Genomic DNA, 23969 nt, shown 5'->3' on the forward strand with positions numbered 1-23969 from the left:
AAGCAGGGGAGATCTGGCTTGTGGAGAACAGGTGGCTCGTGGACGCCACCTGCTGGTTAGTTAGAGAAAGTCTACTCCACGAAGCTGTAGATCTGATAAATTAGAGATAAGGACTTCAACTAGTCTACAAACCCTAAAAGAACCCTATCAAGTTCAGCAAATGCCACGAGGCCAAAAACAACAGAAAATTATAAAGCATATGAAAAAACCAGACGATATGGATAACCCAAGCCCAAGCACCCAAATCAAAAGACCAGAAGAGACACACCTAGAGCAGCTACTCAAAGAACTAAAGATGAACAATGAGACCCTAGTACGGGATATGAAGGAAATCAAGAAGACCCTAGAAGAGCATAAAGAAGACATTGCAAGACTAAATAAAAAAATGGATGATCTTTTGGAAATTAAAGAAACTGTTGACCAAATTAAAAAGATTCTGGACACTCATAGTACAAGACTAGAGGAAGTTGAACAACGAATCAGTGACCTGGAAGATGACAGAATGGAAAATGAAAGCATAAAAGAAAGAATGGGGAAAAAAATTGAAAAAATCGAAATGGACCTCAGGGATATGATAGATAATATGAAACGTCCGAATATAAGACTCATTGGTGTCCCAGAAGGGGAAGAAAAGGGTAAAGGTCTAGGAAGAGTATTCAAAGAAATTGTTGGGGAAAACTTCCCAAATCTTCTAAACAACATAAATACACAAATCATAAATGCTCAGCGAACTCCAAATAGAATAAATCCAAAAAAACCCACTCCGAGACATATACTGATCACACTGTCAAACATAGAAGAGAAGGAGCAAGTTCTGAAAGCAGCAAGAGAAAAGCAATTCACCACATACAAAGGAAACAGCATAAGACTAAGTAGTGACTACTCAGCAGCCACCATGGAGGCGAGAAGGCAGTGGCACGATATATTTAAAATTCTGAGTGAGAGGAATTTCCAGCCAAGAATACTTTATCCAGCAAAGCTCTCCTTCAAATTTGAGGGAGAGCTTAAATTTTTCACAGACAAAGAAATGCTGAGAGAATTTGCTAACAAGAGACCTGCCCTACTGGAGATACTAAAGGGAGCCCTACAGACAGAGAAACAAAGACAGGACAGAGAGACTTGGAGAAAGGTTCAGTACTAAAGAGATTCGGTATGGGTACAATAAAGGATATTAATAGAGAGAGGGAAAAATATGGCAAACATAATCCAAAGGATAAGATGGCCGATTCAAGAAATGCCTTCACGGTTTTAACGTTGAATGTAAATGGATTAAACTCCCCAATTAAAAGATATAGATTCGCAGAATGGATCAAAAAAAATGAACCATCAATATGTTGCATACAAGAGACTCATCTTAGACACAGGGACACAAAGAAACTGAAAGTGAAAGGATGGAAAAAAATATTTCATGCAAGCCACAGCCAAAAGAAAGCAGGTGTAGCAATATTAATCTCAGATAAAATAGACTTCAAATGCAGGGATGTTTTGAGAGACAAAGAAGGCCACTACATACTAATAAAAGGGGCAATTCAGCAAGAAGAAATAACAATCGTAAATGTCTATGCACCCAATCAAGGTGCCACAAAATACATGAGAGAAACATTGGCAAAACTAAAGGAAGCAATTGATGTTTCCACAATAATTGTGGGAGACTTCAACACATCACTCTCTCCTATAGATAGATCAACCAGACAGAAGACCAATAAGGAAATTGAAAACCTAAACAATCTGATAAATGAATTAGATTTAACAGACATCTACAGGACATTACATCCCAAATCACCAGGATACACATACTTTTCTAGTGCTCACGGAACTTTCTCCAGAATAGATCATATGCTGGGACATAAAACAAGCCTCAATAAATTTAAAAAGATTGAAATTATTCAAAGCACATTCTCTGACCACAATGGAATACAATTAGAAGTCAATAACCATCAGAGACTTAGAAAATTCACAAATACCTGGAGGTTAAACAACACACTCCTAAACAATCAGTGGGTTAAAGAAGAAATAGAAAGAGAAATTGCTAAATATATAGAGACGAATGAAAATGAGAACACAACATACCAAAACCTATGGGATGCAGCAAAAGCAGTGCTAAGGGGGAAATTTATAGCACTAAACGCATATATTAAAAAGGAAGAAAGAGCCAAAATCAAAGAACTAATGGATCAACTGAAGAAGCTAGAAAATGAACAGCAAACCAATCCTAAACCAAGTACAAGAAAAGAAATAACAAGGATTAAAGCAGAAATAAATGACATAGAGAACAAAAAAACAATAGAAAGGATAAATATCACCAAAAGTTGGTTCTTTGAGAAGATCAACAAGATTGACAAGCCCCTAGCTAGACTGACAAAATCAAAAAGAGAGAAGACCCATATAAACAAAATAATGAATGAAAAAGGTGACATAACTGCAGATCCTGAAGAAATTAAAAAAATTATAAGAGGATATTATGAACAACTGTATGGCAACAAACTGGATAATGTAGAAGAAATGGACAATTTCCTGGAAACATATGAACAACCTAGACTGACCAGAGAAGAAATAGAAGACCTCAACCAACCCATCACAAGCAAAGAGATCCAATCAGTCATCAAAAATCTTCCCACAAATAAATGCCCAGGGCCAGATGGCTTCACAGGGGAATTCTACCAAACTTTCCAGAAAGAACTGACACCAATCTTACTCAAACTCTTTCAAAACACTGAAGAAAATGGAACACTACCTAACTCATTTTATGAAGCTAACATCAATCTAATACCAAAACCAGGCAAAGATGCTACAAAAAAGGAAAACTACCGGCCAATCTCCCTAATGAATATAGATGCAAAAATCCTCAACAAAATACTTGCAAATCGAATCCAAAGACACATTAAAAAAATCATACACCATGACCAAGTGGGGTTTATTCCAGGCATGCAAGGATGGTTCAACATAAGAAAAACAATCAATGTATTACAACACATTAAAAACTCGAAAGGGAAAAATCAATTGATCATCTCAATAGATGCTGAAAAAGCATTTGACAAAATCCAACATCCCTTTTTGATAAAAACACTTCAAAAGGTAGGAATTGAAGGAAACTTCCTCAACATAATAAAGAGCATATATGAAAAACCCACAGCCAGCATAGTACTCAATGGTGAGAGACTGAAAGCCTTCCCTCTAAGATCAGGAACAAGACAAGGATGCCCGCTGTCACCACTGTTATTCAACATTGTGCTGGAAGTGCTAGCCAGGGCAATCCGGCAAGACAAAGAAATAAAAGGCATCCAAATTGGAAAAGAAGAAGTAAAACTGTCATTGTTTGCAGATGATATGATCTTATATCTAGAAAACCCTGAGAAATCGACGATACAGCTACTAGAGCTAATAAACAAATTTAGCAAAGTAGCGGGATACAAGATTAATGCACATAAGTCAGTAATGTTTCTATATGCTAGAAATGAACAAACTGAAGAGACACTCAAGAAAAAGATACCATTTTCAATAGCAACTAAAAAAATCAAGTACCTAGGAATAAACTTAACCAAAGATGTAAAAGACCTATACAAAGAAAACTACATAACTCTACTAAAAGAAATAGAAGGGGACCTTAAAAGATGGAAAAATATTCCATGTTCATGGATAGGAAGGCTAAATGTCATTAAGATGTCAATTCTACCCAAACTCATCTACAGATTCAATGCAATCCCAATCAGAATTCCAACAACCTACTTTGCAGACTTGGAAAAGCTAGTTATCAAATTTATTTGGAAAGGGAAGATGCCTCGAATTGCTAAAGACACTCTAAAAAAGAAAAACGAAGTGGGAGGACTTACACTCCCTGACTTTGAAGCTTATTATAAAGCCACAGTTGCCAAAACAGCATGGTACTGGCACAAAGATAGACATATAGATCAATGGAATCGAATTGAGAATTCAGAGATAGACCCTCAGATCTATGGCCGACTGATCTTTGATAAGGCCCCCAAAGTCACCGAACTGAGCCATAATGGTCTTTTCAACAAATGGGGCTGGGAGAGTTGGATATCCATATTCAAAAGAATGAAAGAGGACCCCTACCTCACCCCCTACACAAAAATTAACTCAAAATGGACCAAAGATCTCAATATAAAAGAAAGTACCATAAAGCTCCTAGAAGATAATGTAGGAAAACATCTTCAAGACCTTGTATTAGGAGGCCACTTCCTAGACTTTACACCCAAAGCACAAGCAACAAAAGAGAAAATAGATAAATGGGAACTCCTCAAGCTTAGAAGTTTCTGCACCTCAAAGGAATTTCTCAAAAAGGTAAAGAGGCAGCCAACTCAATGGGAAAAAATTTTTGGAAACCATGTATCTGACAAAAGACTGATATCTTGCATATACAAAGAAATCCTACAACTCAATGACAATAGTACAGACAGCCCAATTATAAAATGGGCAAAAGATATGAAAAGACAGTTCTCTGAAGAGGAAATACAAATGGCCAAGAAACACATGAAAAAATGTTCAGCTTCACTAGCTATTAGAGAGATGCAAATTAAGACCACAATGAGATACCATCTAACACCGGTTAGAATGGCTGCCATTAAACAAACAGGAAACTACAAATGCTGGAGGGGATGTGGAGAAATTGGAACTCTTATTCATTGTTGGTGGGACTGTATAATGGTTCAGCCACTCTGGAAGTCAGTCTGGCAGTTCCTTAGAAAACTAGATATAGAGCTACCATTCGATCCAGCGATTGCACTTCTCGGTATATACCCGGAAGATCGGAAAGCAGTGACACGAACAGATATCTGCACGCCAATGTTCATAGCAGCATTATTCACAATTGCCAAGAGATGGAAACAACCCAAATGTCCTTCAACAGATGAGTGGATAAATAAAATGTGGTATATACACACGATGGAATACTACGCGGCAGTAAGAAGGAACGATCTGGTGAAACATATGACAACATGGATGAACCTTGAAGACATAATGCTGAGCGAAATAAGCCAGGCACAAAAAGAGAAATATTATATGCTACCACTAATGTGAACTTTGAAAAATGTAAAACAAATGGTTTATAATGTAGAATGTAGGGGAACTAGCAGTAGAGAGCAATTAAGGAAGGGGGAACAATAATCCAAGAAGAACAGATAAGCTATTTAACGTTCTGGGGATGCCAGAAATGACTATGGTCTGTTAATTTCTGATGGATGTAGTAGGAACAAGTTCACTGAAATGTTGCTATATTATGTAACTTTCTTGGGGTAAAGTAGGAACATGTTGGAAGTTAAGCAGTTATCTTAGGTTAGTTGTCTTTTTCTTACTCCCTTGCTATGGTCTCTTTGAAATGTTCTTTTATTGTATGTTTGTTTTCTTTTTAACTTTTTTTTTCATACAGTTGATTTGAAAAAAGAAGGGAAAGTTAAAAAAAAAAAAAAAAGAAAAAAGACAAACAAGGAAAAAAAAAAAAAAGATGTAGTGCCCCCTTGAGGAGCCTGTGGAGAATGCAGGGGTATTCGCCTACCCCACCTCCATGGTTGCTAACATAACCACAGACATAGGGGACTGGTGGTTTGATGGGTTGAGCCCTCTACCATAAGTTTTACCCTTGGGAAGATGGTTGCTGCAAAGGAGAGGCTAGGCCTCCCTGTATTTGTGCCTAAGAGTCTCCTCCTGAATGCCTCTTTGTTGCTCAGATGTGGCCCTCTCTCTCTGGCTAAGCCAACTTGAAAGGTGAAATCACTGCCCTCCCCCCCTACGTGGGATCAGACACCCAGGGAAGTGAATCTCCCTGGCAACGTGGAATATGACTCCCGGGGAGGAATGTAGACCCGGCATCGTGGGATGGAGAACATCTTCTTGACCAAAAGGGGGATGTGAAAGGAAATGAAATAAGCTTCAGTGGCAGAGAGATTCCAAAACGAGCCGAGAGATCACTCTGGTGGGCACTCTTACGCACACTTTAGACAACCTTTTTTAGGTTCTAAAGAATTGGGGTAGCTGGTGGTGGATACCTGAAACTATTAAACTACAACCCAGAACCCATGAATCTCGAAGACAGTTGTATAAAAATGTAGCTTATGAGGGGTGACAGTGGGATTGGGAATGCCATAAGGACCAAACTCCACTTTGTCTAGTTTATGGATGGATGTGTAGAAAAGTAGGGGAAGCAAACAAACAGACAAAGGTACCCAGTGTTCTTTTTTACTTCAATTGCTCTTTTTCACTCTAATTATTATTCTTGTTATTTTTGTGTGTGTGCTAATGAAGGTGTCAGGGATTGATTTAGGTGATGAATGTACAACTATGTAACGGTACTGTAAACAATCGAAAGTACAATTTGTTTTGTATGACTGCGTGGTATGTGAATATATCTCAATAAAATGATGATTAAAAAAAAAAAAAAAAAAAAAAAAAAAGAATAAGAACCAAGAAGGAGCCAGCACTAAAGGAGCCTTGAAGTTTCAACTCAGAGTCTAGATATGAGAGCAGAAATTTTCACCAATCCTCCAGGAAGTGAGAAAGGTAATTGACAATGTAGTAAGTTTTTCATAAGGCTAATCCTATACAATATAAAGGACTGTTCTTTACTCTCTCCTATATGTTTGAGGTTAAAATGCCCTTTCTTTTAAAATGATGGCAGTAAGAATTAGCAATTTTTAAAAATATCCTTATTTGGCAAAATATAATGTTGGAAACCCCATATCGGCCCCATGATTTTTGCATTGTTGGTTGTTTTTGTTTTTGTTTTTGTTTCTGTTTTTTGTCTGTTTTATTGATACATGGAATCTAAAAATCTGAGTACCACTGGACTAGGGAACAGCTTGTAGTCTGAATCCAAGACAACAAATGGAGAGAAACATGGAGTGCAAACACAATTTCTAGAGATGGTGCCAAGGGGAAATGAAGCCAGGGAGACCCTGGAAGGACTGATTCAGATCTAAATTTGTGCCAAGAGAAAAATAGTTAAATCAATGAAAGTATATCTAAACTACTTGTGACATTTTACAGATAAATCCTTCCCATTTGGGTCCTTGAATGGTTGCTACAGAGAACTTAAATTCTAAAAAGGCAAGAATAGAGAGGTGGTGTCCAATTTACTCCAAAAGGTTGATCAGAATAGCTTGATTAGTGGGAGTGTTAACTTAGCATTTCTGAGGCATAGGATTTCCATTTTTGTTCCTGAAGGAGAGGAATATTTGCTTTTTGCTCCACTGGCAAAGGTTTACAGTACTCCACTGTTCTAGAAGTAGGTAGTTCCCTATGTAACACTGGCAAACGGGGTTGGGATTTATGCATGATAAGAATTTGGCAAAGAAATGGAGTTCTAATTAGAAACCCTGACATCAGTGTCATCTCAAAGTGGGCTATTAACCAAGCTATAACTCAGCATTTCCTGTGACAGACAGATACTTTGAGTCCCAAAATCCTTCATCAGGTCAGTGGACTTTCCTTCTTCACACTCACACTACTGCCTCTCCAATACTCATCCTGTAAGGTAGGGTAAAGGGCTTGCTTCTCATCACAGAGAGCAAAATCTTATCAGCTATGATTGCTCTAGATGTCTGAAATTTCAGCCAAGCTGCATCCCAATCTAGGCTTGGACCCACAATGGAAAATTTTTGCTATACACTGTGCCCTACCTTAAGTAAACTGAATATACAAAAAGTTGAATATAAACAAAATAACTAAGCAAATTTTAAATAAAATGTCATCATATAAAATGATTCATTGAAAGTTTCCCTTTAGATATTAAGCTTTTCTAGCATTTAAACACTCTATTCAATAAATTTGATTGGTATACAACTCTTCCAGTATATCTGTTGCTTAGAGAAGAATGCAACTATGTTAGATTCTTTGTTGTAAAATGAGCTTAATATTACTATGTAGCACATAGGGTTATTGTAAGGATCAAATAGATGAATGTAAAGTGCTTGAAACAATGCTTGGTACATACTTACCCTTCACTGAGTACTGGCTATTAATATTATGACTATTTTTCATGCATCAAGTATCTGTTGTGCTCCTACCACATGCAAAGCACTATTTCAGGGACTGTGGAAATAACAATGAAGAAGAGACAAGAATGGCCCTGCTATTATGGAACATCCATTCTGGTTGGGGAGAGAATAAATGTATGTCAAGTGCTAAGTAAAATGGAGAAAAATAAAGCAGGGTAAATGAAAATAGGAAGCATAATGTAGAGGGAAGCTGTTATTTTATAAATGGCCAGAGAAGTCCTCTCTGATAAGGTAATGTGGACAGAGACTTGAAGAAAATGAGGAAATAAGCCTTGCAGTTATCTGGGGGGAAAGTGTCTTAGGATTTTTGAATAATAGTAGTAATAATAATAAAAGCTACCAAAATAAGTAGGTCTGGGTTTGTAATAAGGAGTGGCAGGGTCTGTAATGAAATAGAAGAGGCCATGTCCCATGGAAGTCATGCCTCAGTTCCAGTCAGATGTTGCTATGAGGAAATGTGGACCCAGTTGTTGTAAAACCATCTGACTTTTTTTAAGAGAAACTGAACCTGGGGATTTTCATGCAAACTGCCCTAATGTTTAAAACTCTCTGTATGCATAATTGCTTACCTATGTTCATCAAAAGACATGCACAAGAATCCAGTTGCCTTGACTCTTGAAGATGATTGTATAACAGTGTAGCTTACAAGGGGTGACAGTGTGATTTTGAAAGCCTTGTGGATCATACTCCCTTTATCCTGTGTATGGATGGATGAGTAGAAAAATGGGGACAAAAACTAAATGAAAAATAGGGTGGGGGGGGATGATTTGGGTGTTTTTACTTTTTTTTTTTTTTTCTTGTTTTTACTTTTTCTGGTATAAGGCAAATGTTTAAAAAAGTAGATTGGGGTGATGAATGCACAATTATATGATGGTACTGTGAACAGCTGATTGTACACCATGGATAATTATATGATATGTGAATATATCTCAATAAAACTGAATTTAAAAAAAAAAAAAAAAAAAAAAAAAAAAGGATCTACAGAAAAATAGTTGGTATTAATAAACACCTTCAGCAAGGTTGCTGAATAGAAAATCTGCAAACATCATATCTCAATATACCAGCCTAACCAGAATACAAAAATTTCAGAAAATGATGCAATTTTCAATATCATCAAACACCTAAAAATAAATTCAGCAAAATATGTGCAAGACTTCTTTGGAGAAAAGCATTAGTCTTTATTGAGAGACTTTTAAGAATCACATTTCCAACATAAGAAGAACAGCATGCATGTTTTCACCTTGTCTTCTTTTCAAATCTGAGGTTGCCCTTCACCTGCAATATAAACATATTTGGGAACATTACTAAGTAGAACTTTATTTTAAGATGACACTAAATATATACGGTATACTAGAGCTTTGGTTTTGTACAATGGACTAAAACTAGGACCCTAAGGTGATCCTCTGGTTTACTTCAAGTTAAACCTCTGTATAGACTTTGAAGGTAGACTTTCAGGCATGTTAAAATTTTGTAAACATATCACTCTTTCCAGTGGTACAAGGAAACAAAGAAACTGTTGAAGTTCAGAATAGTTTAAATCAAATGAACTTATTTAAAGGCAATTTTCAGTACAAGGCAAAAATTGGGTATATTTTTAGTAAAAATCCAACCAAACAAAATCTCTAATAAACATATGTGTGTGTGTGTGTGTGTGTGTGTGTGTGTGTGTGTGTCATTTAAATGTTTTGACTTGAAATAACATTCTGAATATAGGATTGCTAAAATAATTATGTCATATTTGGAACTGCTTAAGTGAAGCAAATAGAAAGGCCAGGATTACATTCGTTTTGTCTCTATTGTGGAAAAGTGCAAAAATGTTTCTTGGGGCTAGTTTACCCCCAAGTAGGGTAAACATTTGCCGATTTTTATCTGCTGTCCTTGTTTAATTATGAATTAATGCCTTTTTCACACCCTTAAATATGTTCTAGTTTATATAATAAATTATATGGTCACATTTGCTTTAAGTTATTACCACCATAGATGACACAAAATGTGAAGGAGAAATAGTACCTTTATTCAGTCTGGCAAGAAGGAATGAATGAACAAAGGAAGAAGGAAGGAAAGGAGAAAGGAGAGAAAGAATAACCTAGGAAAGCCAACTATAAAGACATATAGATTATTTTTTGTTTCTAAAAGATAAGTGTATTTGAGGGACAACTCTGACAATTTTTCAAAGTCCCTCTATGGTATTTGTGATGTTTAGATATTCAGTTACTAGCAGGCTACATCAAATAATGTATGTTTTCTTAGCATATCAGCCATTTCATCCAGATTTTGAAAATATTAGGTTAGAGTTCAAGAATGTATTCCCTTTTAATTATATAATATACTCAATATCTGTTAGTGTCTTGTTCATATTTTTTATTGTATATATTTGGCCTTTGTCATTTTCTTCAAGATTATATAAACTTGTGGATCCTTGTGCCGGTTTGAATGTATTATGTCCCCCAGAAAAAGCCATATTCTTTGATGCAATCTTGTGGGGCAGACATAATAGTGGGGATTAAGTTGGAACGTTTGGATTAGGTTGTTTGCATGGAGATGCGCCCCACCCAACTGTAGATGATAACTGATGGGATATTTCCATGGAGGCGTGGCCCCACCCATTCAGGGTGGGCCTTGATCAGTGGAGCCATATAAATGAGCTGACTCAAAGAGAAGGAACTCAGTGCAGCTGTGAGTGACATTTTGAAGAGGAGCAAGCTTGCTAGAGAGGAACGTCCTGGGAGAAAGCCATTTTGAAACCAGAACTTTGGAGCAGACGCCAGTCACGTGCCTTCCCAGCTAACAGAGGTTTTCCGGATGCCATTGGCCATCCTCCAGTGAAGGTACCCGATTACTGATGTGTTACCTTGGACACTTTATGGCCTTAAGACTGTAACTGTGTAGCCAAATAAACCCCCTTTTTATAAAGGCCAATCCATCTCTGGTGTTTTGCATTCTGCAGCATTAGCAAACTAGAACAATCCTCTATTCAAAGATTTTTTAAAGGACAACAATCTCTTTGAATTAGCTATTAGTTGTGTTATTTTTCCTTTTCCTAATGAGTCATATTTGTCTGTTACTAAGTACCACTTTCTTTACTCTTAGTTTATTCAGTTGTTCTTCTTTCTAACTTTTTATATTGGATGTTCATGTAATTATCTTTTTCTTTTTTTAATAACATATGGATTTAATGATATGATCTTCCTATGAGTACACTTTAGCCGTGTTCAATAAGTTCTTGAAAGTAGCCTGAAAACTATTTTTTATCTAAATATTCTAATACAATGCTTCAGGAATGTTGTGTGAAAACATTTAGAAGACCAAGGGAAGGCAATTTCTTCTCTAAACATCACGTGCTTTCTTTAAATTCAGAACCTCGTGTAATTAATGATCAGTAATTTGGAAAACACCTATGTAAAACATACTTAAGTTGATTACTCAGGAAGTACTTCGTTTATGGTATTGAACTTCAAATGCTATCAATTGATGTCTCAAGGCAGAAACGTAAAATATGGATCTTTTGACATTGTTAAAGCTGTCCCCATTTTTATTAGAAATAGTTGCTCATTATGACTGACTGTGGGGATAGGGGACATGCGTAGAAATTGTATCTTACACTCACCTTGAGCATCACTGACTTACATATACTACTCCTACTTAGTAAGTCACAGAAACGAGAAAGTAGACTTTCTCTTGTCATTTTATTATTCAGTCATTTAACCTTCACTAGAGGAAGAAATAAATATGCAATTATTCTTTAAGAGCTAGAAGAGTTAAGAAATTGACAGAATCTAAGAACACATATTCAGGTCTCCATATAGAAAAACCATTATCAAGCAGGGTGTACATTCATTTTATTAGTAGCAAGAAACCTAAATTCAGATGCTGTAATTTGATCCAATCTAGGGTTTGATGATTTATGATACACAAATCATGCAAAACAGATTATCTCTGTATTCTTATCAACAGAACCAGAGAATGCAAAAATCAGTATTGAAAATGATTTTTGATATACCTGATTTTGACTCAGTATTTCTATAAGAACAAAGATAGGTTTAGAAGGATTTACCTATAGTCACACAAATTATGTAGAGCTGGTGCTAAAACCTACTTCAGTGCTTCAGCATACATCATGCAAATTTATGTTTATTTATTACAAATATATTATGTATTTGTTAAAATCAGACCTTTATAAAAGTATCTGAAAATTACTAACTGTTGGTTAAAGAACCTATACTAAAATGTAAGAAAAAGCTTTCATATTTTACAATCCAATATAGCTTTGACCCACTTTATTTCTATAATTGATAGTCTGTAAGTCAGGAATTTGGGATCTGAACGACCTTTCAAAAAATCCTTATATTTGATCTCTGTTATTCAAGTAGCATTAATATTATCTCTATATTATTCAAGACATAATATTGTGGAAAACAGAAACCCACTCAATTGCATTCTTAAGGGATACTATACCTGATTCTGGCATTTTAACAGGCTCCAGATTTGTTACAATCTCCCCCTTGATGTCTGGACCATCCCCACGTTTACCCCCAGTCTTTGGCTGAGTCAGTTCTTGGAGTTCATGTTCCAGGTCAGATCCTTTAAAAAAATAAGGTTCTCAATTTAAACAGCAAAACATGAAACATAAATATTTGTTCAGTCCCTCAGTGCTATGAAATAAAAGCCTGTAGGCTAGTGTGATAATACATGCAATTTATTAGAATCCCAAAAGCATTATTTTAGGAGTCTGTTTCTAGCAAAAAGGAAAGCAATGTTTTTCAGATTTTACCCTTTTCCTGTCCCAAGACAGCTCCCAGACAACTTAGTTGCTCCTTTTGTACTTATGACATTAAAACAGTGATTTGTTTGAGTCTCTGACTGGAGTGTGAGCTAAAGGCAGAAATTAAGTCTCTTATTATTCTTTATACCCCTAGATCCTAGAATATTACATGGCATGAGTAAGGGCCAATAATTGTTGAGTGATAAAAAGTCTTAGAAATACCTCTAAAAGCCATACTGATGAACTTTTTACAAAACAAGGGTCGTCAGACTTTTCAAAAATGTCAATGTCGCGCAAGAAAATAAAAGTCTGAAGAACTGTTCCAGATTAAAGAAGACTAAATGGACATGATAGCTAAAGGCATCTTTCTATCTATCTAAAGAAATATATCTAGCGAGATACATATTTACGTATAAAGAGAATTATTGGGACAACTAAGTATTTTTAATACAGTTTAAATTAAATCGATTCACTTTCTTACTGTAATTTTCCTAAATATGATAATTACACAGTGGTTAATTAAGAGAAATACTTTTTCCTTGTACTTTGGGTACAAATACACCTAAAGTAAAGGGTCATAGTATATGAAACTTAATCTAAATGATTCAGTATTAACAATAATAAAAACAATATATAACTATATTTGTCTATCTATATATATGGAGGGAAGAAGAGAAGGGGGAAGGAGAGCTCACACTCTCATGTAGGCTCAGGTACAGGAAGGGACGAGGGAGGGAAGGGAAAGGAAGGCAGGCAGATGGTTATGAAGCAAATTCGGAAAAAACTATTAATAAATGATCAATCTAGGCGAAAAGTATATGAGAGTTAATGGTACTATTCTTGTAACTTTTCAGAAAATGTCAAGTTTTTTGGAATAATAGTAAATATATGAAAACATATATGACAGTTAGATTGTGGTTCAGAAAGACGAGTTATTTTCACAAAATTAAAAGCAAGTAGGAATGGAACTCATATATTTGTTTTTCTGTATTTTGAAGCTTTCATTTTAAATAACAATCTAAAGATGAACCACAATATATCTACATTTTTTACACTTTACCCTAGCATATTAAGAACAGTGAGAAATTAGCTAAGAAATCTGGAATTTACACCATGGATAGGATTTTAATTGCATTTAAAATGTAATTTTCTGAAGAAGTAGCTGAATAGATTTGCCGACCCATGCCAAATGTTATAGTTGTGACACCATCTTCCACTGGGATAACCAGAAATTTATTTGATTAAGATATATTTAAGTTATATTTAGGTCCAAAGGCCCTATTCGTAATTTGCCATAAATGAATCTCACATTGAATGAAATACCAAAATAACAGCAAATTTTCTGTGAATAACAGCAAAATTACTATCAGGCGGCGAGAAGGAGAAGAGTGGGGATGGAAATAAATTAATTGGCACAGTTGTCAGTGATATCCCGTAAACCTGTTAGCAGTGAATTGCTAAAATAATCCACGGCCTGAGTTATGAAATTGTTCTGCTTCAAAACACCATGACTGGAAGAAATAATTTCTGTTTCATGATAATCATAGGTTACTTACTCTTTTAATTTTTCTAACCATAAATGGATTTCAGCATTTCCTTAAAGGCAATTAAAAAGTCATACTAAACCAGCCACCTATATGCCAGTATCCTGAATTAACTTACCACATAAAAATGATCAATCAAAGGAAATGGTGGCTATCAGTTGAGTTCATTTCTGGAGTCTCTGTCCTGTTACATTAAAACGGACTTATTCCTGTGGCACCACTGAGCTACCTTACTGTGCAGACATTTGTGTATTAACCATTTTAAGCAAAATTATACATTTTTTGCTTGCAGCCATACCTAGGAAGAAGAACTCAATGTTTGGAATGAAATACAAATTCTGTCTCCAGTGCTCTTTGGTAGGAAAGAATCCCTGAGCCTCATTCTTCTCATTTATAAAATGGTGTTAACATGTCCGTGTAACCAGGCTTTACTAAAGGTTTTATGACATATTTGACTTGACCCCCTACTTACATTATTAAAAGTTGCTTAAGCTTTGGATACAATAACTAATAGGGCCATTCAAGGAGGCCAAATTTGACTAGTTAAATAGTGTGCTATTTTATGACTAAAATTAAAGTTTCCTTGGATTTGTCAGTATAGAGGTCTGGCAAGGACTGCATTTTCAAGAACATGAAATAAGCCTTGAAGAAAAAAGGAAAATTCATTATAGCAAGGGACTGCACTAAAACTACAAACTATAATATCCTCACTTTTCCAACCCATTTTCAGGCAATGTTTGAGATCCCTATCCAATGATTTCTTGCCTCCTATTACTGGTATGTTATAATGCATGACGTACATATACACCCCTCCCACAATAGGCATTCTTATTCCGCCTCCCTTCACCTTGGCATGCATGTGCTCCTTCATGCTCTATTTCCTGACCAGGTGGAACATCCTGGCTTTCGGTTGGTGGCTCATTATGCTCAGGTTGTTCATCACTGGATTGCTCGGCCTAGGGGTGAGTGTACAAATAAAATGTTTTGTTATTAATATATATCAATAATATATATCACACGCATGTAGCTATTCAACACACGCATATATATCCAATCACAAATAAGTCTAAAGATATTTTTCCAACATGATTTTATATGTTTATTCTTAATAAAATTACTCTTCCCACAGAGAGGCTATGTCAAGAATTTGGAAGCTATTTTAATCTACGTTGGGATGGATGTGTGCATCTGTTGTCAATAAGAATGACAAGGAAGTCAGAAGGCATATTTTTGGGGAGCACACGGCATAACCATCCCAGCAACATGATGTAACCACCCTGGATCAATGTTTCCATCATGAGTTTCAATAATCACCTGTTACTAGCATGAAAGACCTTTATCAGTGTATGTATATTTGTTCAAAACCATCTTCTCAATAACAAAGTTTTGCTAATGGAAAATATCAACTGTTAAAACACTCACAACTCCGGGTCCAGCAGGCTGGGAAGGGTCTTGATCATTGATTCTTTCTTCAGATTTGGGTGTGGATATGAATTTCCCACTCATATTTCACACTGAAAATAGAAAATTGTGATTTGGAAAATGCACTTCCAAGGATAGGTCTATATCTTTTGAAAATACCTAAACATTTCCCAGGGCAATTATAAGCATGTGTATTTTCTGTTCACACCAAATATGGCTGTTTGCAAAGCAAACTGTTTCTGTCATAACCAAGCTGGCAGAGGAATCACCTTAAAGCACATGGTAAAAGGCACAGGATTCTGGATGAGACTTGGTTTCACAACTGGACTCCCCACGATGAAGACATTTAGTAAAATACCAACAGAGAATTAAAACCTGAGTAATGACTAATTCTGGCACATGTTCAATTACTAGGCTTTTTCTCCCTCTCTTTTGTCCCCCCAAATTTATTTTTTATCAGAACACATAGCCACACTCATTTGTTTACATATTGGCTCTGGCTGTTTCCGCGCTACTATGGCACAGGTGAACAGTTGAGATAAAGATCACCTGTGGCCTTTCATCACCAGGCAGTGCTGCCTGGCACACTACAGATCTCAGAGACGCAGTTCCAACTCCAGAGCATTCCAGGCAACAGGCCCTTTCACCACCGCCCACCAGCCCCCTCCACAGGAACCCACTGAGGACACCGGTATCTCGCCTCTGAGCCCGCTCCAGGTGCCTCGGCACTCAGAAAACTCAAACAGTGCCGCCCAAGACTGGCTCCACTTCGCCTAACCCCCTCCAGTGTGCGGCCTGCCATCCTCGTGTTTCGGCCCCACCACGACACCAACGGTCAGGGCGGTGGCGTTGTCAGTGAGGAGAAAGACAACGACCGTCGACGACCTTCCTCCTGCGAGGCCAAAGATTGCGCAGCCCAGACCCACGCAAAGCCTGCTGACACTCCCCCACTCTCATTCACACAAATTCGTTAAGGGATGATCTGCAGACCTATCTGGTGACTCTCAGCACTGAAGAAAGAGCAACGATGGTAGGTACGGGAACCCAAACCACACCGAACTCAGTTCAGATTGCGGAGGATGCGCGGCAACGGGCCTGCGCACTGAGCCCATGTGCGTCACAGAGAGATTGTTTGCCGCCGCTGGAGACCCGGATGTACTGGCCTTCCTAGGCCTGTTTCTTTTTCCCGCACTACCTAACTTCTGGCAGCATGAACTTTGGGGTCAGAGAAAAGGATGTGTCTCAGGAAGAACAGCTGGGACAGGAATTTGAATACCTAGTTTTATATATGTTTATCCAGTCATTTCCCTCCTTGCTTCTTGTATTTTGTCATGGTTGCTATGACCTTGTGCACTCCCATGAATAATACATTCACAATTTTTTATTTTACTTTTTTTTGTTGCATTACTGTATATTTTAAACTCTGATTTCCCTGATTATGCCTTGTTTCTTCAGTCAGAAATATCCATTGACAGTGGCCCTAGGATCTAGACTCAGCTATTGTCATCAAGTGTATAGCAGTGGTAATAGTTGATAATGTGTTGTATTCCTCCAATTATCAAGGAGGCACCTTTTCATAAGAGAAAGCTGACTTTATTGTAGAAGGCCATAAGGGAGACAGCAGTACCTTGACAGAGTCTTAGAAGCATCTCAGAGGAGAAAGAATAGGAGGGATTTTTCTTTCAGATTTTGAAGTCTGATATAAAGCTACCTTGGAAGAAGGAGGGATGAAAAGAAGGCAACTATATGGAAGAGGGTATGATGGGATGTAACTGTTGGGAAGCTAGGGCCTAGGAGGCCATTGTCTCCAAAGGGCCCTTGACTTCTAGGGCTAGTGCCACCATAGAGCAAGAGGGGCAAAACCCATGCTATGCCAGCCTTGTCAACTTCTGCAGCCTCATCACTGGAGGCTCAGTCCAGTAGCCAATTCCCACTTTCAGCTGAGATGTCACAGTAAATTGGCAAGAGGTTTTTTTTTTTTTAACCTAAGAGTAGAATCCTGTCCCTTTTGATTTACTGGCATGGTCCCAGGGATTAGATTATTGAGAATTTATCTATAATTAGGGATGAATTTTAAAGATATCTATTTCATTTTACTTGTTAAATGTAAGTTTAGGTTTTTTTTCCCTCTCTACAGATATCATCTTAAGTCTTCATTATCACAATTCCAACAAGAAAGGAAATACTTAAAACCTGTCATCTGCCTTGTTCCTCTGTTATTTGTTTAACATAATTTTTTTCATATTTTGCATCTTTATTCCAAATATAAACATCCCTTGTCAATCTATGAAGAAGACAATATATAAAGGAAATGTAGTGTGTGGGTCAATTTGTGATGTCACATCAAGTGATCAGGGCAACAGTGGGGGAATTTAACTGTTACTAAAAGTCTCAAGGTAGTATGCCACAAAGAAATGATGGTCTAAGGGGTTGCTATTTTTAAGTTGTCAAAATTATTGACATTAAGTTGGTCATAATATTCCAGTATTGTCCTTTCAGAATATATAGTGAAGTCGCCTCTCTCATTCCTATTAGTAATTTGTGTTTTCTGTCTTATCTTATGGGCCATACAAAACATGCTATGGACCAGATTAGCCAGGATGAATAGTTTGCAATACCTGGGTTATATCTTAATTCAAATATTTAAGTGTTCCTCTAAGTACCAGCAGTTATAATATTAAAAAAAGGAACATTCCATACTCACATAGATGAGGAAGACTGAAAGGAAATTTTTTTCACCTTAACAATGAGAAAACGCCCATTAATCTACTAAATCATAACTTTTATGAGATCATCATAGAGCTGATTCCACAAGACAATCATGTGACTCATACTAAAAGAGTCTGGCACCTTTTTCCAAAGTTAGACATACATTTACCATATGACCCAACAATTCTACCCCTAAAGAGTTTTACCCAAGAGAAAAGAAAATATATGTCCACACAAAGACCTGTACACAAATCTCTATAGCTGCTGTTTTCCTAACAGCTAAACCTGGAAGCAACCCAAGTGTCCACCCAGTGGTGAATGGATAATGTGAGGTATATTCATGCAAAGGAATACTATTCAGTAATGAAAAAGACTAAGCTACTGATGCATGTGTTAGCATCTCAAAAGCATTACACTACATGAAAGAAGGTAGACACAAAAGGCTACACACTATATGATTTCATGTAAATGGCACTTTGGAAAACACTAAACTACAGGACAGAAAGCATATTAGTGGTTTCCAGGATTTGAGAGTTGGGGAAGGGGATTGATTGAAATGAGCACAAGGGAACATTTTGTAATGATGGAAATTTTCTGTATTTTGATTGTAGTGGTGATTACATGACTACATATTGGTCAAAACTCATCAAGCTGTACACTTAGAAAAGTTACCTTTTATTGTATATAAATTAAATCTAAATAAACCTGACTTTTTCTAAAGGAAAAGGAAACTTTAAGGGAAACATTTAAATATTGTTTATTTTATTCCATTTAGGCTATGAGTTCATTAAAGAAAAGGCTTATTTTGGGATTCTTTACAAACCTGGTCCTCTTCCAGTTTTTCCCATGCCAATGGATGACACCGTCATGCATCTTATTACCAAACCCAGAAAACTGTCCTTAAGCATTACAACCCCCTCTCCTCACTTCAAGTCTAAATCCTTGCCATGTTCTTTCCATTTTATCTTGCAAATTTCTGTCTAATATGTTCAGTTCTTTCCATGTCAACTGCATCTACTCTAGTCCAAACCATCTCTCTCTTTGTTAAAACATCCTTCTAAAACTCTCACATCCACTTAGTGTCACACACAGACACATACAGACACACACACACACACACACCCCTACCCTACCTTTATTTGAAACAATACAATGCAGGCCTGTCCACTGCTTTTTTGATAAAGATTACATAACTTGATAAAGCCTTCAAGGCTTGGTCTAACCCGTCTACCTCTCTAACAACATTAAAAGCAAAGCTTCATCTTCCTGTCCATCTGGCAGTCTTGGGTATCCTTCACATCCTGAAATATCCCAATCTTTTCAATTTATATTGTCTCCTTTCTCTTATGTATCCTCACATTTCAACTCAAGTGTTGCCTCTCCTGGGAAGACCTCCTTAAATGTCCTGCTAAGGTCATTTCTTCCCAAGCCCTGGACTGGCTGTCTTTGGTAATGCCAATAACAGTAGAAAATTTTACATTTATTTGTGTCATCTTTAGATTAACCACTGTCTCCAATTTGACATAAGCTCTATGAAGGCACTGACATGTCTTTTCTTGCCTTTCTCATTATTGTCTCCCCAGACACCCAGCACAATGACTATAGCCAAGCTGGAGCTTGATAAATAATTGTTAACTGAATGAAGTCTCCCCGTCCCTCTTTGATATGCTTCCCGCCACCCCTGCCCCGACACACACACACAATGTTACCATCATAGTTATTCAGATCAATAAGCACTTTTGGGGTGGCTCCAATGACCTTGATTAGGAGGTTGAAGAGCAGTGGTACTTTTGCTAGAGGGTGGCTTTGAAGCTTCCCAAATTGTCCAAAGCACTACTCTCAGGGATAAGAACCTTCTTTGATCTCTGAAAGGTGAGGGCCATGGTTGCTTGCCACTCTGCTCAGTGTTTCCCTTATAGACCTCAGACCACATAGCTGTATCACCACAGTAATAGAGAATTCTATTCTTTTAGCAGAAAATCAAGGTCAGAAAACTCAATTTTTTCTGTTTATCCCCTATTAATGTGTTTTCTCACATGTGCATTCACTTTCACCTTTCTATTTTGAGTCACCAAATCCAACCCAGTTAATTCTGAACTAACTACTACAAAAACCTGTATCTGCATCTCAACTTCTATTTGCAGCTTTACTTTGGGAAGGGTTGGGTCTAACTATTGCAGATGCATTTACTTTCTGTTCCCTCTCTGAATCTGTAGGCATCCAGATATTAAGGAAAGTGCTCCAGATAGACCATGAGAGGAGTGGTGCTCCAGGTGAGGCTGGGAGTCACAATCTCAGCATAGTTGGATAGATATCATTTGATACCCAATTGTGCCAGTGAAGGCAAAAGAGGAAAGGTGTAATATGCCTTAATAAACACACTTATCTCCATAACACAACAGTCTCAAAAAGGTATGGGCATTTTTGCCTGTACTGCCTGGGGCATTTTTATCTTAAACTTTAATTTTGAAATAATATCAAACATAACAATTGCAAAAATAATACAAAACAAATACAGAGAACTTCAACATACCCCACCCCCAGAGCCCCAGATCCACCAGTTTTAAATTTTGCCAAAATTGCTGTATCATGTTCTCTATTTGTGTATCTATCTATCTATCTATCTCTATCAATTTTCTAAACATTTGAGCCTAGGTTGTATATATCATGCTCCCTGATCACATAATACTTCCATGTACATTTCCTAAGAACAAGGATATTTGCTTATTTAATCACATTAGGTACAGTTATCAAGTTGAAGAACTTTAACATTGATACAATGTTTACAGTCTATATTGCAATTGTTATATATCTTAATAAAGTGCCAGAATGTGCAAGTTTTAACCATCAACTTAGGAAACCTTAAAGAGTTTTACCAAATCTCATTGGTAGCAAGGTTTTCTCCCAAAACATTGACTCTTCCCAGGATGGACATGCATTTGAGAATACCAACCTCAAAACACACAAGAAGACAGAACATAATGAACACAGTGTGAGAGTCACAACAAAGGTAAGAAAGTGTAGGGAAGTGCTTCTTTCCAGAAATCTCCAGGACCCCAGGTGGCATTTCTACCCAGATGCTTCAATTAATCTCACATTACTCCTTTTCTTGAATAGTGGATGTAAGTGATGAGACCAGATGACCTTTTAGATCCCATAAAATCATGGATTTTTCTTGGGGACCATTTAACCCATGTGATGTGTGTAATTCAATCTATTTTCCACATCTCTCCTCATCCTTCATTTCTTCTTGCATAACTACTCCATTTCATGCAAGCCTAGACTAGACCAATATCTAGACTCAGGGCAAATATCTTCCCTTCACCTAAAAGAATCGAGCCCCTCATCTGAGGATAGCCATGTGCCTCTTATCCTTTCAGCCATCCTTAACCTAATAGTGTCTTCACTCCAAACCAGACAGCTTGCTTGGGTAGCTTAAAACTTAGCACTGGCTCTCACTCTGGTTGCCAAGCCTGGAGAGGGCTTTTACTAGCTGAGAAAAACTTGAATCTCAGTAGTCAAGAGCCATGATTAACCACAGAATCATCCTAAGCATCAGTGTTTCATGGCTGTGGCTGATCTTTGAAATGAACCTTCACTTCACATCTCAGCCTTTTCTTGGAATTAATAAAAATTGGAGCAGAAATCAATGAGAGGAGAGAGGCAGGGCAAGATGGTGGCATAGGGAGGTGTTGAATTTAGTTTGTCCTCTAAGGCAGCTAGGAAATAGCCAGGAACTCTCTGGAACAACTGTTTGGGGAACTTCTATGGCCAGGCACACATTGTACACCCGTCTGGAATGGGTGGAAGGGCCAAGATCACAGCGCAGACCCAATCTGTGGCCCTCTCTCACTAGCAAGACAGACTGGTCTGGAATCACTTTCCCATGGGAAAAATAAGCAGTCACTACTAGGAGCAAGAGAAGGTAGCACCACCAGGCTCCAATGTGGATTTAATTAACAAATTTGAACTGCAGAATAAAAGCTCCAAGCACAGATAACCCCAGAGAAAGCACAAAAGGAACCCAGAGTTCTCTCCATAGCAGAGGGGAGGTGGAGCTGATGGGGGGAAAAAGAGGCTTTTGGAGTTGGCTGTGTGCAGTTTATGAGAAAAGGGTTGTGTCCCAAGAAAAGGGACACATACAATGAGGTATCAAATCTAGCTATTGATTGGTGAACCAGGGGATTTGGTATTGGCTCTGAAAAGGATATTTTTAGTCTTTAGCTAAAGAAACCAGCAAACTTTTTCAGTTGTCAGCAGTGCCCCAGGCAAGAGCAGAGTTAAGGAATATCTGAGAGACAAATTAACTAGTCAGGTGAAGGAGATAATTCCCTGAAGGGTGTATCTTCCCCAAGAAATGGTGGGGAAAGGGACCAGCATATGTGGCAGCTCTCATTCAGAGAACTCAGGCCCCAGGGCCTGGAAAACAGAAACAGTTTAAGCCAACCGTCTGCCTCAGCCTCTGTCTCAACAATGCCCCTGAAAACAGACGGGATCTACTGAGAATTAAAGGCACCATAACACTTTACGCTGGTGGGGAGCTGCTGGCTGACAAGCCCCACCTGCTGGGCAGGACAGAAAAAGCACAGAATTAAGAGGCTTCACAGGAAAGACTGGCACTCTGCTGGAATTCATCCCTAGGGACCCTTAATACTGATTACACCCTCTTACTGAGTGCTGGGCCTTTCTTGTATGGGAAAATCTGATTGGGGTTGATCCTATTTGGGGAGATCCTCCTCAAAAAAATCTTCCATATAGACAGGGCAAGAACCAAAAAAACAAGAGCTGAAAAATTCTGCTCAGTTAAACAGTAGCTGTGTTAGAGGTCTAGAATAAGTTGAATTGAATTTCAAAGAACAGATAGAGAATAAAGCCAGCCAACAAGAAAATCCTAGGTAAAAGAGAGAAAAGGAATTGAGGAATAAACAAATCAAGGAAATCAGATGAATAGACACCAGCAAAAAATCATGAGTCATACCGGGAAGCATGAAGATATGGCTCAGTCAAAGGAACAAACTAACACTCCAAATTAAATACAGGAGTAGAAACAACTAATTAAAGATGTTCAAACCAATATTCTAAATCAAATCCATGAGTTGAAGGAAAATGTGGCAAAAGAGATGAAGGATATAAAGAAGACACTGAGTGACCATATGGAAGAACTCAAAAGCTTGAGAAAACAAATGGCAGAATTTCCAGGAATGAAAGGCACAATAGAAGAGATGAAAAACACAATGGAGACACACAACGGCAGATTTGAAGAGACAGAAGAAAGGATTAGTGAACTAGAGGACATGACATCTGAAATCCTACACTCAAAAGAACACATAGAAAAAAAGAATGAAAAAATATGAATAGGGTCTCAGGGAACTAAAGGACAACAAGAAGTGCACAAATATACATGCTATGGGTGCCACAGAAGGAGACAAGAAGGGAAAGGGGGAAGAAGGAGCAATAGAAGAAATAATCACTGAAAAATTCCCAACTCTTATGAAAGATATAAATTCACAGATTCAAGAAGTG

General features: G+C 37.5%; 1 protein-coding gene across 4 annotated transcripts in view; it reads right to left on the minus strand.

Moving 5' to 3' along the window:
• Positions 1–9182: 9182 nt before the first annotated feature.
• Positions 9183–23969, minus strand: part of LOC119523534 (P antigen family member 3-like) — a 170454-nt gene continuing 155667 nt past the window's right edge. For all 4 annotated transcript variants that reach the window (XM_037822344.1, XM_037822341.1, XM_037822340.1 and 1 more), the window contains 4 exons: positions 15738–15829; positions 15163–15271; positions 12465–12590; positions 9183–9284 (listed from right to left, as the gene is read on the minus strand). In XM_037822344.1, coding sequence (XP_037678272.1) covers positions 9262–9284; positions 12465–12590; positions 15163–15271; positions 15738–15821 — 342 coding nt within the window. In that variant the 5' untranslated portion in view covers positions 15822–15829 and the 3' untranslated portion in view covers positions 9183–9261. The remainder of the gene's footprint in view (positions 9285–12464; positions 12591–15162; positions 15272–15737; positions 15830–23969) is intronic.

This window comes from Choloepus didactylus, chromosome X, assembly GCF_015220235.1.
Source record: "Choloepus didactylus isolate mChoDid1 chromosome X, mChoDid1.pri, whole genome shotgun sequence".
NCBI lineage: Eukaryota > Metazoa > Chordata > Mammalia > Pilosa > Megalonychidae > Choloepus > Choloepus didactylus.